This window comes from Crocuta crocuta, unplaced genomic scaffold (assembly GCF_008692635.1).
Source record: "Crocuta crocuta isolate KB4526 unplaced genomic scaffold, BGI_CrCroc_1.0 scaffold99, whole genome shotgun sequence".
In the NCBI taxonomy this organism is placed as follows: domain Eukaryota; kingdom Metazoa; phylum Chordata; class Mammalia; order Carnivora; family Hyaenidae; genus Crocuta; species Crocuta crocuta.
In genome coordinates this window covers 7,435,744-7,450,665 of record NW_027551560.1, presented here as the reverse complement: position 1 = coordinate 7,450,665, position 14,922 = coordinate 7,435,744, and the positions used below count along the sequence as shown (strand labels likewise).

Here is a 14,922-nt window from a genome sequence, read left to right as displayed (position 1 = left end):
GAAAAAATGTTGCCAGTAGATTGCTTGGTGCAGTGTTGCCACAAACCTTCAGTTTGTAAAAATCCTACCTGTGAAATGCAATAAAGCAAAATGCATTAAGATGAGGTACCATTTTTCTATATTTTCATTTTAATTTTAGTAGGGTTTTGTTTTAGTAGCCTTTATTAAACAGTATGTACTTTAAAAAAATTTTTTTTTATAGTTTATTTATTTTTGAGACAGAGAGACAGAGCATGAGTGGGGGAGGGGCAGAGAGAGAGGGAGACACAGAATCCGAAACAGGCTCCAGGCTCTGAGCTGTTAGGACAGAGCCTGACGCAGGGCTCAAACCCACGAACTGTGAGATCATGACCTGAGCCAAAGTCGGTCGCTTAACCGACTGAGCCACCCAGGCGCCCCTAAACAGTATGTACTTTTAAAGTCAATTTGAAATTCTTGTAGATGAACTTAAGTGTTTTGTATTTTATTATTAACATGTTTGGACTTATCTCTACCATCTCATTCTGTTTCCTATTTGCCATGTTTTTCCTAGCTGTTTGGTACCTTTTCACATTTTCTTTCTTTCTTTCTTTCTTTTTTTAAGTTTATTTATTCTTGAGAGCGAGAGGATGTGAGCAGTCATGAGTTGGGGAGGGGCAGAGAAAGAGGGAAAGAGAGAGGATCCCAAGCAGCCTCCTAGCTATCAGTGCAAAGCCTGAGGCTTGATCTCATGAACCAAACCATGAGATCATACCCTGAGCCAAAATCAGGAGTCGGACACTTAACTAACTGACTGAGCCTCCCAGGCGCTCCATGATATTTTCTTAGTTTTTCTTGCTCTAATGATCTGAAAGGTGTGAAAACCATTGCAGCTTTTATAGTGGCTTCCTTTAAAAAAAAAAAAGGTATTTCAGAAATATAGGTGAGTATGGAGACTAATGTAACATTGAGTGGAGATGTTTGGATCTTCTTAGATAAGATTACTCTTTTTTCCCCACCTTAGTTCTAGAGCAACTCATAGAGGAACACAGGAGTTAAACAGATAAAGATTAAAATGTAGGCATAATTACTGATAAAATTATGGGACTTGGTTTCTATCTGTGCATTTAGATATACAGGCCATTGGAATTACTTATGCAGGCAGTCACTGGCACATTGGACAGCCAGCCACAAGGATAAATTCCAGATGGTGCATCTGCAACTGATGGAGCCTCCATCGTTCCAGATCCTTGCATGGCTGCGTGAATAGAGCCTCCTCCACCCCCCACCTATGATACATGTAGTACCAACAAGCAATAAGCCTCTGTTGTAGTAACCTAAATCACTAACATTGCAGGATTAGTTGTTGCCATAGCTTATTCTGACCAGTAAACTCAGTTCATCACAAGGCATAGCACAGACTAAAACCATACTCATACTCATAGGCCCTAAAAAGAGGAGCAACGACAGTTAAGTTTCTTCTTTTGTGAATTTTTTACGCCCATTTATGAGGTGTTAGCTTTTTTCTCTGTGATTTATAGTTGTTTGTAAGTTCTGATACTAATTCTCTTTTGCTTGTGTGCATTGTAACTATCTTCTAGTGTGTGAACTATCTTTTAAAATTTTGCTTATGGGGTCTTGTATTAAATCTTCATGTGACCAAATTTCTTAATCTTCTGGTTCATAGTTGGTACCTTTTATGTTTTCTTTTTTAAAAAAATCCATCCCTTCACTATTATGAGTGATTTTTCTTTTTTTTTAATATTTTTAAAAAAAATATTTTTATTTCTAGGAAAGAGAGAGACAGCGTGAGCAAGGGAGGGTCAGAGAGAGAGGGAGTCAGACTTTGAAATAGGCTCCAGGCTCTGAGCTGGCAGTCAGCACAGAGCCCTATGCGGGGCTCAAACCTAAGCGAAAGTCGGACGCTTAACCGACTAAGCCACCCAGGCGCCCCTATGAGTGATTTTTCTATATTCTAAAACTTTTAAAGCTTTCTTCTTATATCTAGACTTTTTTCCTTAAGTATTTATTTATTTTGAGAGAGTGAGCATGAGCAGGGGAGGGGCAGAGAGTAAGAGAGAGAGAGAATCCCAACCAGGCTCTGAGCTTTCAGTGCAGAGCCCAATGTGGGGCTGGAGCTCATGAACTGTGAGATCATGACCTAAGCCAAAATTAGGAGTCAGACATTTAAGGGACTGAGTCACCCAGGTGCCCCTCATATCTAGACTTTTAATCCACCTGGGAAAAAAAAAAGAAGAAAAAATCTGTGTCTCCCTCTTTCTCTCCCCCTGCCCCACTCATGTTCAGTCTCTCTCTCAAAAATAAACATTAAAAAAAATTTAATCCACCTGGGATATTTTTCTTCTTTGGGGAGTGGTGGCTGATGGTGTAACATAAGGATTGAACTTCCTCCTACCATCCCTGACAATGTGGACAACCAATTATCCCTATACTGTGTACTGAGTATTTGTAACTTTCCTACTGATCTGTAATGCCACCTCTGCCATATGTGAACCACCATGTAAATGTGGTTTCATTCTGGGCTCTCATCTTTACTTTTTGCCTATTATATCTGTACCCATACTACAGAGCCTAAATTAATTTAAGTTTCACTATTTAGTAGGGCAAGGGCCCTTCCTGTTCAGTTTCAAAGTGGTCTCAGTTCTTTGTGGCCCCTGTTGTCTTCTAGGTTAATTTTAGAATCAGCTTGTCAGGTTCCATGAAAAGCTGTATTGAGGTTTTAGTAAGAATTGCCTTTAGTTTGAGGGTAATCTTTTTTTTTTTAATTTTTAAACGTTTTTATTTATTATTGAGAGACAGAGACAGACATAGTATGTGCATTGGGGGTGGGGGGGGGTGGCAGACACAGAATCTGAAGCAGGCTCCAGGCTCTGAGCTGTCAGTACAGAGCCGGATGTGAGGCTCAAACTCACAAACCACGAGATCATGACCTGAGCTGAAGTCAGATGCTTAATGGACTGAGCCACCCAGGCGTCCTGAGGGTAATCTTTGTGATAGTGAGTCTTCCCAATTATAAACCTGCTTTATCTTGCCATATATTCATATATTCATAAAGGATATGCACATGCTTTCTATTATATTTCATAATTGGTTATTACAGGTATATAGAAAAAACTCTGGGTTTTTGTGTATTAATCATCTATATCCAGGAACTTGGCAAAAGTTTTATTAGGTTATTTAATAGTTTGTTTACACATTCTCTTGTATTTTTTAGGTAGGTAATCATTGTCTGTCTGTAAATAAGGACAGTTGGTTCCTTTCCAATTCTTTTCTCTCATTTCTTTTTCTTATCTTGGCATCAGCCAGAACTTCAGTTATTGTAATGATAGGAATTTTTGTCTTTTTTTAAAAAAATGTTTATTTATTTTTGAGAGAGAGAGAGAGAGGGAGTGAGGGAGAGAGAGTAGGGAGGGGCAGAGACAGAGGGAGACAGAATCTGAAGCAGGCTCCAGGCTCTGAGCTGTCAGCACAGAGCCTGACAAGGGGCTAGAACCAATGAACGGTGAAATCATGACCTGAGCCGAAGCTGGACGCTTAACTGACTGAGCCACCCAGGTGCCCCTTGTCTTATTTTTTTATTTTAGGGAGATGCTCTCAAAATAAATCATGAAGTATGATATTTGCTAGAGGTATCTGGAAGATACTCTTTATCAGGTTAAGGAAGTTCTCCTTTAGACTCATACAAAGACTTAATTGGAACTGACTTGGTTTTAATTATTCCTTTTTCTGTATTTAATGAGATAATCATGTGGCTTTCTTTTATAATCTGTTCATGATGATGGATTTTTTAAAATGATGAGCCACTGGGAAGATTTTCTCTTCATATACTATTGACCATTTGTATAGCTTTTTTGAATTGGCTGTTTTATTTTCTACTGGATTGTTATATTGCTTTGTAGGTACTTTTAATCTGTTAAATGATGATTAACCATTTATATTTTCCTCTCTAAGTTTTTGTTTTTTACTTCTATGACTTGAGTTTTGTGTCATGCTTAAAATTCTCCCATTTAAATTGTAGAACTATTCATTATAATTTTTATAGTTATCTGACAGCTTTAAAAAAGTATTTAATCTGGTATTTGTTCTATATGATAGGTGAGATGGGAATCCCTTTCTTTTCATACATGGAAATATTTGCTCCTTATTGAATAAGGCCTTCTTTGTTACTGATTTGAAATATCATTTTCCTTATATACTAAGTTTTCATATATGCCTAGGTTCATATTTGTATATTGCTATGGTAACATATTGTTTTAATTATTCTTGCTTTACATTAGCTCAAGTCTCTGAGGCAGGGATTTAAAAGACCTCAGGCTTCAATCTAAGAGCCTGTCCTAATTCTGCTACTTTACAACAGGTTTTGTGACCTTGCTTTTATGTCACTTTGCCTCTTTAGGATTCGATTTCCTTTCATGCAAACTACTGATAATGGTAGTAGTAGTATCTACCTCATAAGATGTGAACTTAATACAGTACCTAGAACTGAACTGTCAATAACTGCTCACTGTCCTTCATTGTTTTCTTTTTTAAAATCAATACTTTTATGAACATCTTCCTCTGCTCCCCTTGGCACTCTTTCCCTTCAAAAATGAGTGACTAATACAGATGAGAGGCTGATGTCTGTTGGCCCTCTCTCTGAGGGACAGTTACATTCAGGTGGAGCCTGGTTTTTTACCTGTCCACTTTTGTTGCATAGGGATATGAATACTCCTTTCTGCTTGTCTTGTGGTGAGCTCCCTTATCCTGTAGGGAAGCTGTTCACTTCTCTAGCTACTCTGCCAGGTTCTGTGAAGTCAGTCCAGTTCCAGGGTAAAAGAGAAATAGTGGGAAGTCCATTGTGTCTATAGGTCCAAGTAGAGTTCTTTCTGTTAAAAAGTGTATGCTATATTATCTTTTTTATATATAATTTTTTTAGTGTTTTTATTTATTTTTAAGACAGACTGAGCATGAGCAGGGAAAGGGCAGAGAGAGACAGACACACACACACACACACACACACACACACACACACACACACACACAGAATCAGAAACAGGCTCCAGACTCTGAGCTGTCAGCACAGAGCCCAACAGGGCTCGAACTCATGGACCGTGAGATCATGACCTGAACCCAAGTCTGACCCTTAGCCGACTGAGCCACCCAGGCGCCCCTATATGCTGTATTATCATTGTCACCTGACTCCTACATGTATTTCTCACTTGGTTTAGAACATTTCCCCCAAATTTCTACATCTGTTATGCAGGAAAATACTTTTCATTTATTTAACGGATTTATTAAAGGAAGAATTAGCAAACTGGAGGCTCAAAAGCCAAATCAAAACACAACTTTGGCATGAGGATGTTGAGTGTTTTTGTTAATAACATTTTTAAATGGTGAGATTTTGGGGCGTCTGGGTGGCTTAGTCGGTTAAGCGTCCGACTTTCGCTTAGGTCAGGATCTTGCGGTTCGTGGGTTCGAGCCCCGCGTCGGGCTCTGTGTTGACTGCCAGCTTAGAGCCTGGAGCCTGTTTCAGAGTCTGTGACTCTCTCTCTCTGACCCTCCCCTGCTCACGCTGTCTCTCTCTCTCTCTCTCTCTCCTAGAAATAAATAAAACATTTTAAAAAGTGGTGAGATTTCATTTCATTTACTGTGAGAAGCAAGAGAGGCAACATTAGGTGACAGGCATATACAGGCAAGAACGCTTATTCCTTTAAATCTTCAGTGTTCTGTTTTTGACAACAGAAACATTAAGTGGAAGATACATGAGTTTACAGAAAGATTATAAATTGAATTTTGAACTTTTAAGCAAAACTCTGTAAAGAGTCTGGCTTCTAGCTCCAGGTTTCTGATAAATAGCTCTCATCCCTGCACTCGTCTCCACAGCAGTTTATTGCAATATTATTCTAACAATAGAATATTGAGATATATTATGCAAAGATAATTGGACATCAAAATCAGTGATTTTTAAAAAAATGTTTTTATTTAAGTAATTTCTACACTCAATGCGGGGCTCTAACTCACAACCCCACGATCAAGAGTTGCACACTTTTCAACTGAGCCAGCCATGCACTCCAGTGATTTTTCTCCCCCACTCCTTGTAATGTATAAAAAACCTCTTCCCATTTCCTCCTAGGTTATTCCTAGTTGTGTTTGGGTTTGTTTAAAAGAAATTGGATTGCAAGATGTATAGGTAGAAATCAAAATAAGTTAATGACCAGTTCTCTTATTTATTTTTTAATTTTTTAAATGTTTATTGATTTTGGAGAGAGAGACAGAGTGCAGGTGGGGGAAGGGCAGAAGAGAGGGGGAGACAGAATCTGAAGCAGGCTTCAGGCTTTGAGCTGTCAGCACACAGCCCGACGCGGAGTTTGAACCCATGAGCTGCGAGATCATGACCTGAGCCGAAGTCAGACGCTTAACTGTTTGAGCCACCCAAGTGCCCCACCAGTTCTCTTTTTTAAATGTGCACAAAGTACTTCTTCAGGTTGCCTTATACTCTGCTTACAGTATGCTTCATATCTTGATGGAGAGTCAGCTTTGGAAAAACACTGTTGGTCTGCAAGTTCACTTCTCAAAAGCTTCCTCATTTTGAATAGGTAATATATGGTACAAAATTTGAAAGTTAAGAAAAGGCATAAGTCTCACTTATCTTTCTGTATTTCCGGACACCCAGTTTCCTCTTGTAAAATGCAGCCACTACTACCAGTTTCTTGTATATCCTTGCAGAGATATTCATGCAAGATTCCATATATAGTCATACAAATGTATATATATGCTTTACATACATTCAAATAAATGGTAGTATTTAGCAGCTTATCTTGGCAGTCTTGCCAGTTTTCAGTCTTGAAATTTCTGCCAAATTGCCCTTTCTTGCCCTTCAAGGAGGTTGCCCCAGTTTATAGTCCTACTCACAGGCAGCCTGAGAGAGTGCCTGTTTTCCCCACAGCCTCACCAACACAATGCCTTATCAGACTCCTCTGATTTTGCCTAGGAAAAATAGTATCTTGTGGTTTCAGTTTGCATTTTTTGTATTTTGAAGTTCATCAGCTTGAGATGAATTTAAAAATATTTTCCAGTTTATCTTTTGACTGTGTGTTCATTCACCATGACGACCATTTTATTTTATTATTATTCTTTTTTTAATATTTATTTTTGGAGGGGAGAGTGCAAGCAAGGGGAGGGGCAGAGAGAGAGGGACAGAGGATCTGAAGTGCGCTCTGCACTGACAGACTGACAGCAGCTAGCCGGAACTCACAAACCTCCAGATTATGACCTGAGCCAAAGTCAGACACTCAACCGATTCAGGCACCTAGGGGCCTTATGATGACCATTTAAAAAATGTGTATTAATTCTCTTATGGCTTTTAGATTTTGTTTCATTTAAAAAGGCCCAATTGGAGAGGACAGAAATGATTTGTTATTTTGTTTTTTACATTTAAAGTGTTTGGTCCTTTTGGGAGTTTTAGGATAAGGTTAGGAGGTATGCAGGTGTACTTTTGATGCAAAGATGTATATACTGTGATATAATGTGTATATTGTATTAAGACCATAAGTGACTTGGGGGAAAGAGTAGTTACTGTATTGCTTTTCTCTTTAAGGGAATCATTGCAAATTTTTTCACAGATAAAATAATACTTTTCTGTAGGAAATTTGGGGAAATAACAGGAGGAAATGAAAATAACCAAAGTCACCCAATGGTTCTAGTATATATGTGCATATATATATATATATGCAATATATATATATGCACATACTCATACTGTATCATAAATTTTTTTCACTTTAGACTAACACAGGAACATAGATTTAGAAAATACTTTAACTGAATGCCTAGTATTGTGTCTGAATTTTTGTTTTTCAACCATCCTAAATGCTTTTCAGAGGAGAAATCCAGGGCCTTTAAAAGAACACACGTCCTCAGTTTTAGGCTTACCTTTAAATCCTGAGCAGTTTTGGAGAGGCCAAATAGATGAGACGCCAGCATTCCTGCGAGCCGGGCACCCAGCGGGTCTCGACCCGAAGTGACCAAGAAGCCGGCGAACTAAGCCATCGAACTCCTCCACCCCGCCCTTGCCTGTCCACAGCCGGGCCTGAGCCCCCGCTTCCCAGCTTGGCCCTGTCCCGTAGCAGCGCCCCCTGGTGGCGGCGAGGGCTGAGTGCGCGGCTGTGGGAGGTGCCCCGCATAGCTGGGCAGGTCAGCTGCCGAGCCCTTCTCTTCCGAGAAGTCCTTTTAATGGCTTTCGGAGCCGCTTCCTTTTATTAGGCCTGCGTCCGCTTCTGCGGTGCTTTGCTGCACGCCCCGACTTCAAGTGCAGAATTGTGGCCCAGTCGGGCGTGGCGCTGTAGATGCCTGCCAGCCAGGCCCAAGGCGGGTCGAGGCACAGCCTGGGTGGCTGGGGCTCCTTTCCGCATCCCACTCCTTCACCGCTCTGTTTGGGGCCTTTTGAGAAGTTTTGAACTTCTGGGTTTGGCTCGCCCGCGTTGGCGGTGTGGTGGGTGGCCGAGGGGTGTCGCTGTGCCCTGTGCTTGGGCGCGGCCCTTTAAACTTTGTTTTTTTAAACTTCGGGGGTGTGGTCGCGGCGCCTCCTCTCTCCCCGGCTGGTTGTTCTCTGGCCACCCGGTCCTTCCCACCGCCCCGCCTTCCAGATGCTTTGGAGTCATGAGCCGGGAGGGCACAGGGACCCCTCTGGTGGCCGAGGTGATCAAAGGTGAGTGCCGCGGTGCGGGGCTTGACTGTCCCTGGAGCCGCGGCGACAACCAGTTCTCAGAGGGCATCAGGCGGTGCCGCGGGGGAGGCGAGGAGGCGCTAGTTGCCGGCAAAGGGCTGCCTTTTCACTTTGGGCCAGGCCGATGCTGTCTCAATGGCGTGGGTGGCCTCCCCGGACTCCTTGTCCCCAGGCGTGGTCTTGCTGTGGGGCGAATCCACACTGACGTGTGCATTTGGGAACCTGGTGTGCTTAACACCGTTGGCTAGTAGAGGAGCTCTGTCTCCTCACCCAAGGGAACAAAATCCCAGGTCATTCTGTGTACGGGGATCAAGGTTCATTTGTGGTTTGTAAAAGGAATAAAGTCCAACATCCGTTTGAGTGTTTGTGGTTGCAAGACATTTCAGTTGAGTTTGCTTGGAAGTAAAGACAGCGATTGTGTGAGTTGAATTGTAGACAGAAATTGTTTAAATTCCCATTTGGGTAAAAGATGCCACCTGGCATTCTTTATATTTTACTATTTTGAAGGCTCTGCTTGATTTTACCACAATCAGAATGAGAGCATTCTCCTAGCACTACTTATTACTACTAAGAGATGTTGCAGGTGACTGCTTTACTGAGGATTTTTAGGCAACTTTTTTGGGGTGAAGCGTGGGAGGAAGGGTGGAGCCTCTGAGCATTACTACTCCTTACCATTCTTGCTAAACTTAACAGCAGCCTAACTGCATTTATGCAACACAAGTTCATCTCTCACTCCTCTTGGAGAAACCTCTCATTGCTTCCGTTGTAATGGTAATTTGTCTAATTGTAAAATCACAATGAAAGTAGTGATTCCGAATCAAAAAAAGAAGTGATCCGTAAGAACAGTTGGATAAACATATGGTTTGTTTTGTTGTTTGTGTTTTATAGCCATAAACATTAATTTAGCAGCATTTTTGATGGCGTTCTTTAGTTTCTATTTTTAAAAACGCAGTTTCCTATTGAAATGACTTTTTAGGATGACTTAAACTTAGTGAAACAAAGCACAAGTAATCTATGTTGATGTCTAATTATCAAATGGATGCCTTTTTTTGCTGAAATTTCTTAACCCAGGGGTACTAAAGTTTTGTAATGAGAGGTTCCTCTAGAAATCTAGCCATATTGGTATGTGAAAAATTACTGCTATTGAAATTTATGGTTAAAAGCAATTCTCCTATAAAAATATTGCTTATTTATTATCACCTGCCAAAATAGCAGAACATTTTGAAATTGCCCATTGCACCCTTACCATGCATGGAAAAAATAGCAATTTGACTTCATCTGAAAAGAGTTGCATCATGATATATGAAACTTTTTTTAATAACCTGAAGGAAGGAACATTGCAATTTTTCATTTCAGATCGCCTTTGTTTTGCCATTCTCTACAGCAGACCAAAGAGTTCATCAAATGTACATTATTTCAGCATAGATAATGAACTTGAATATGAGAAGTAAGTATTGCTTTTTAAAAGATTGTTAATAACATTTTTTTTTATTTTGAAGAAACAAAAGGTATGTTCACAAATAGAATAGTCTTGGAAAATTACTAATAGGTTGATTGATAATTGCAGAATGCTTTTTTTAAAACCCTTGGTAATAAAATAGACCTTCGGGGAAAAGTCAAAATGAAAGAATCTTCCTAAATTTAATAATTTACCTTTGAAATTCTAATAGTTTAAGGTATAATGAGATATAAACCAGTATGCTACTAAGATGCTGTGTTTTAGCCAGTGGAAACATGTGGAAAAACAGTTTTTTATTCAGAAGGTATTTTCAGATGTTATTGAGGCTAGATTTAACCATTGTAGCACTTGCCATGTTTTTTATAAGCGTTGTGTACCAGAATACCACTAGTATTGAGTTGTATGATCAGTAAAAATTTGTCATATGTTTTATTGTCTTAATTGGATCTTGTACTTCCAAAAAGGCATTTATATTTAGAGCATCTGGAATGTGTATGTGTGTATATATATATAATATATATATATACACACATACATATATGTTTTTGTTTTTCGTTTTTAAAGCTTCTACGCAGATTTTGGACCACTCAATCTGGCAATGGTTTACAGATATTGTTGCAAGATAAATAAGAAATTAAAGGTAAAATCATTTTTACTTAAGATTTGACTTAGGTAATCATTGTTAGCCTGATCCTGGGGAGGGAAAAGTAGGGAAAACATACCTCTGTTTTTTATTTAAAAAAAAAAAAAAAAGTCTTGTTTGTCACTGTGGTGGTGCTTGCGACATACATGTGGCTTATTGTTTTATACAGTCATAGTGTATGTTTGTTTTCCAGAGTTTTGACTGAATGGTTTAAGATTGATTGGGTCGTTTGGTTCTGGTTTGAATTGGTAATGCTCAAATACTTGAAAAGCCAAAGTGGAAATTGGTTAATAAAATGAAACCTCTTACTGTCTGTTCTAATGGAACTGAAACCCTAAGAAGAGAAACTTCCCTTGCTTTGGTCAAACAGTGACCTTTCTGCCTTCCCTTTGACAGAGAATGCTAGCAAACTAGTGAAGAAAATTGCCTCATCTTGCTTCCATTCTATCTTTAATATCCTGTGATGTTGTGACTTTTCATTCTCAGCCTGTGTACATACTGTTAAGGAGCAGGGAAGGCAGGGGCACACAGCATCTTTTTAAGGCTGTATATGAGAGTTGCAAAGTAGATTTCTATTAGGTTGAACTCAGACTTCATTCCTTTATTTAAAAAACTTTGAGTTATGGTCACATACAATATGTGTCTGTGTACTGCTAGCAATTCCAAATTAGTCACTGTAAATTCTCAAGTAGAAAGTGCTGGATTGGGGCACCTGGATGGCTCAGTTGATTGAGCAGCTGACTTTGGCTCAGGTCATGGTCTCACAGTTTGCGAGTTCCAGCCCCGTGTTGGGTCTGTGCTGACAGCTCAGAGCCTGGAGTCTGCTTCAGATTCTGTGTCTCCCTCTATTTCTGCCCCTCCCCAGCTTGTGCTCTCTCCTCTCTCTCTCAAAAATAAGTAAACATTAAAAAAAACTTAAAAAAAAAAAAAAGTGCTGGATTTAGGGGCAGTTACTTTTTTAAAAACAATGTTATCCAGGTGATTACTTACCATAGTACTACAGAGAAGAAATAAAATTTATTTTCAACTAAAAACTAAATTGTATTAAAAAGTTATGAGTGAGTAAGGCAGATTTTCCCCCCTTTCCTTGAGCCTCAAGCCTACAAGTCCCCAACATAAAAGTTGTAAGCACATGCCAGAGGAGTACTAATCTGCAAAATGGCAATGTGCCTTTTCTTTTTGTGTTACATAGTATGCCCTGCAGTTTTATGTAGAGATGGATATTCTTTTTTCTGGGCTTTATTTTTCCCTTGAATAGGATTTATGGCCTTGTATATTTATGTCCACACTCTGCCTTTTTTCCAGTTGCCAATGGTAGTCTTTTGTTCATACAGGGCTAGGAAGCTAAAAATAGTTTCCTCTCCCCCTGCTTGAGTTTCTTTGCTCTAATATTGAAAGACTTTTCCCCCCCTGAGTACTCCACCATCTACAGCCTTTTTATCCTTGAGTCAACCAAGAATATATTGGTATATTAGTCCTTTTTTTTTTAATTTTTAAATTTTTTGTTATTTACCAGAACAATGTTCAGGGTATTGAACATTGATGGAAACATTACTGTCTACTCAATTAGTGATAAAAATGTGTATAGAGTGAATTTAAGTGTCTTGTGCTTGTGTTGCTCTGTGGCTGGTTGGGTTTTGTTTTTGTTTTTAAAATCAACTTGAATCTCTTATTCTATGTAAACAAAATATGTACACATTCATCATTGACTCACAGAAGCCAAGAAATATGTGCCTTTTGAACTCAATATATCCTTTTCCTTATGCTTACCTGAATCTGTTTCTGCTCACGTTAGTGAAATACAGGTGAGGAGGTGGTAACTAATCATATGCTTTTTTTGGTTTTTAAATTCCATATCCTTTTTATTTAACTTTTTATTAAAGTATAATGTATGTACAGAAATAGGTACAGATCTTAAGTACATAGCTCAATGAATTTTCACAAACTGAATATATGTAGGTAATCATCTTGGTCATCAAATCAATAACAGAACATTAGCAATGCCACACAAGAGCCCACTTACACTCTGTTATTTCTGTTCCATCCTCTCTCTCTGCCCTCTTACCTCATTCACTATCCTGATTTGTAACAGAATGAATTGTTTTTGCCTGTTTTAATTTCCCCTTTTATTTTAATATAAAGGTTTTGGGAATAGATACAAAAACAGGAAAAGAAAAGTCTCCCTCCCCCTCCACCCCACCCTGCTTTTGCTAGCATCTTACATATTCTTTCAGAGCATAAACTCCAAGCATATACCTGTTCATGTCCTTTTATCACTCCTTAATTGTGCATTCATTTTAATCCAAGAACATGTCTATTATGGGAAGGTATATGGTATTTTTGAGTATCAGAGTTAATCATTTTAAAGTTCTTGCTAATATAAATGCTTATGTGTTGTTAAGATTTGGAATTGATCTTCACTACAAAGTATAAAGGTTTAGGAAACTTGAAATTAAAGAGAAAATACTTACAGCTGTTTATCTTTATGTAGTCCATCGCAATGATGAGGAAGAAAATTACTCATTTTACTGGGTCTGATCAGAGAAAACAAGCAAATGCTGCTTTCCTTATTGGATGTTATATGGTAAGTATTAAAGTGATTTCCTAACGTATTAGTGAAAATGCATACAATAGTGGTACTTTAAATTGTGGTTGGAATTTTGAAATTACTTTTTCTATGATAATGTCTTGATTTCTTTCCAGAAAGAATATTTTTACTTTTAAAGATTTGACCAACAGGGAAGGCTGTGTATATTTGGGAAGATGAGGTATATGGGAGATTTCTGTACCTTTTACTCAGCTTTGCTGTTTTAAACTTAAAACTACTGTTTAAAAAAAATTGACCAATTAACTGTGAAAGCCCTTTTCTGTGTTTGGCACTTAAGGTTAGAGAATAATGCCCCCAAAGCTGTGTGTTTATAAACTCATGGTCCATTTAGTGAAGTTGTAAACATGGTGTCAGGACCAATAATTGATTTTTTTTTTCTAGAAAAACCTCAAGTGCATCATGTGAAGTAAGAGTGCTTTATAATTTGAATACAGGCAATTTTTTCCTAACTGAGGTATGATTCTTAGGTCTATTCTTGCAGATTCTCTCTGTTGTCATCAAGATAACTCGCATGAGGGCATGGTTACTCAGTGTTGTAGGAAATTGGGTACATACTGTGTAGGTTACACAGGACTTTGAGAGGTCTATTTGAATCATTGCAAAGTACGCTTAGGAATAGCCAGTATTTACACAAGAGTTATAAATTTCATTTATTTATAAGGATTAAGGACGAGCTTTATTTTTTTAGCCTCATTTTATCTCTGCCTGGTGCATTTATCTGCAGGAGTACCTTAGTGGCATGTTTTCCAGAATAAGCCAGGAGCTCCTCCAGAGTGGTATCCCTTATCTTTTTGTTTGTTGGTGTGGAAGCTAACTACTTACTGTATTCACTGGAAAAGACTGAGTTGGATGTGTCTTCCCCTCCCACCCACCATAAGGGGATTGTTTTTGAAGTTTTTTAGACAAGTTCTTTCTTCTGTCAGCTTGCTACTTCACTCTGTCATGCTTTCCTCTCTTTGAAAGTTATTTTCTGGTATATAGTTTAATAATTTGGAATATACAGTGATTAGACCAGAAGTTGGTGGTACTAGCTAACATTACACCTTAAATTTTAGTGATTTCCTTTTTCTGTTTAAGGTAAATCATTAACAAAGATTAAGGCCTCTTTTGCTTTTGTTTTTTCCTCTTGTGTTCAGAGAAATAGTTGATAGAAATGTTTCTGGTATAGTTCTGTCATCTCTGAATGTATGAAACACAGATTATAGATTAGATCTTAAAATTTGACTTTTTTTTTAAATGTTTTTTATTTATTTCTAGGAGAGAGAGAGAGAGAGAGAGAGACAGCGTGAGCAGGGGAGGGTCAGAGAGAGAGGGAGTCAGACTGAAATAGGCTCCAGGCTCTGAGCTGGCAGTCAGCACAGAGCCCGACGCGGGGCTCGAACCCACGAACCGCGAGATCATGACCTAAGCGAAAGTCAGATGCTTAACTGACTAAGCCACCCAGGCGCCCCTTGACTTCTTAAGCTTACCCAAATGTGGTACTTTGTTTGGTTGGTTGGTTTTCCATCTTTACTGGTGTTTATTGTGCT

The 14,922-nt window shown here is 38.8% G+C and overlaps 1 protein-coding gene across 10 annotated transcripts in view; it reads left to right on the top strand.

The window, feature by feature from the left end:
* CDC14B (cell division cycle 14B) overlaps positions 1–14,922 on the top strand; it is a 101,648-nt gene that overhangs the window by 43,944 nt on the left and 42,782 nt on the right. For 8 of the 10 annotated variants that reach the window (XM_077749583.1, XM_077749578.1, XM_077749574.1 and 5 more), the window contains exons 1-4: positions 8,567–8,665; positions 10,040–10,130; positions 10,707–10,782; positions 13,277–13,369. In XM_077749583.1, coding sequence (XP_077605709.1) covers positions 8,617–8,665; positions 10,040–10,130; positions 10,707–10,782; positions 13,277–13,369 — 309 coding nt within the window. In that variant the 5' untranslated portion in view covers positions 8,567–8,616. Of the gene's footprint in view, positions 1–8,566; positions 8,666–10,039; positions 10,131–10,706; positions 10,783–13,276; positions 13,370–14,922 lie in introns of those variants that run through there. The other 2 variants (XM_077749575.1, XM_077749577.1) reach the window with 2 other exon arrangements.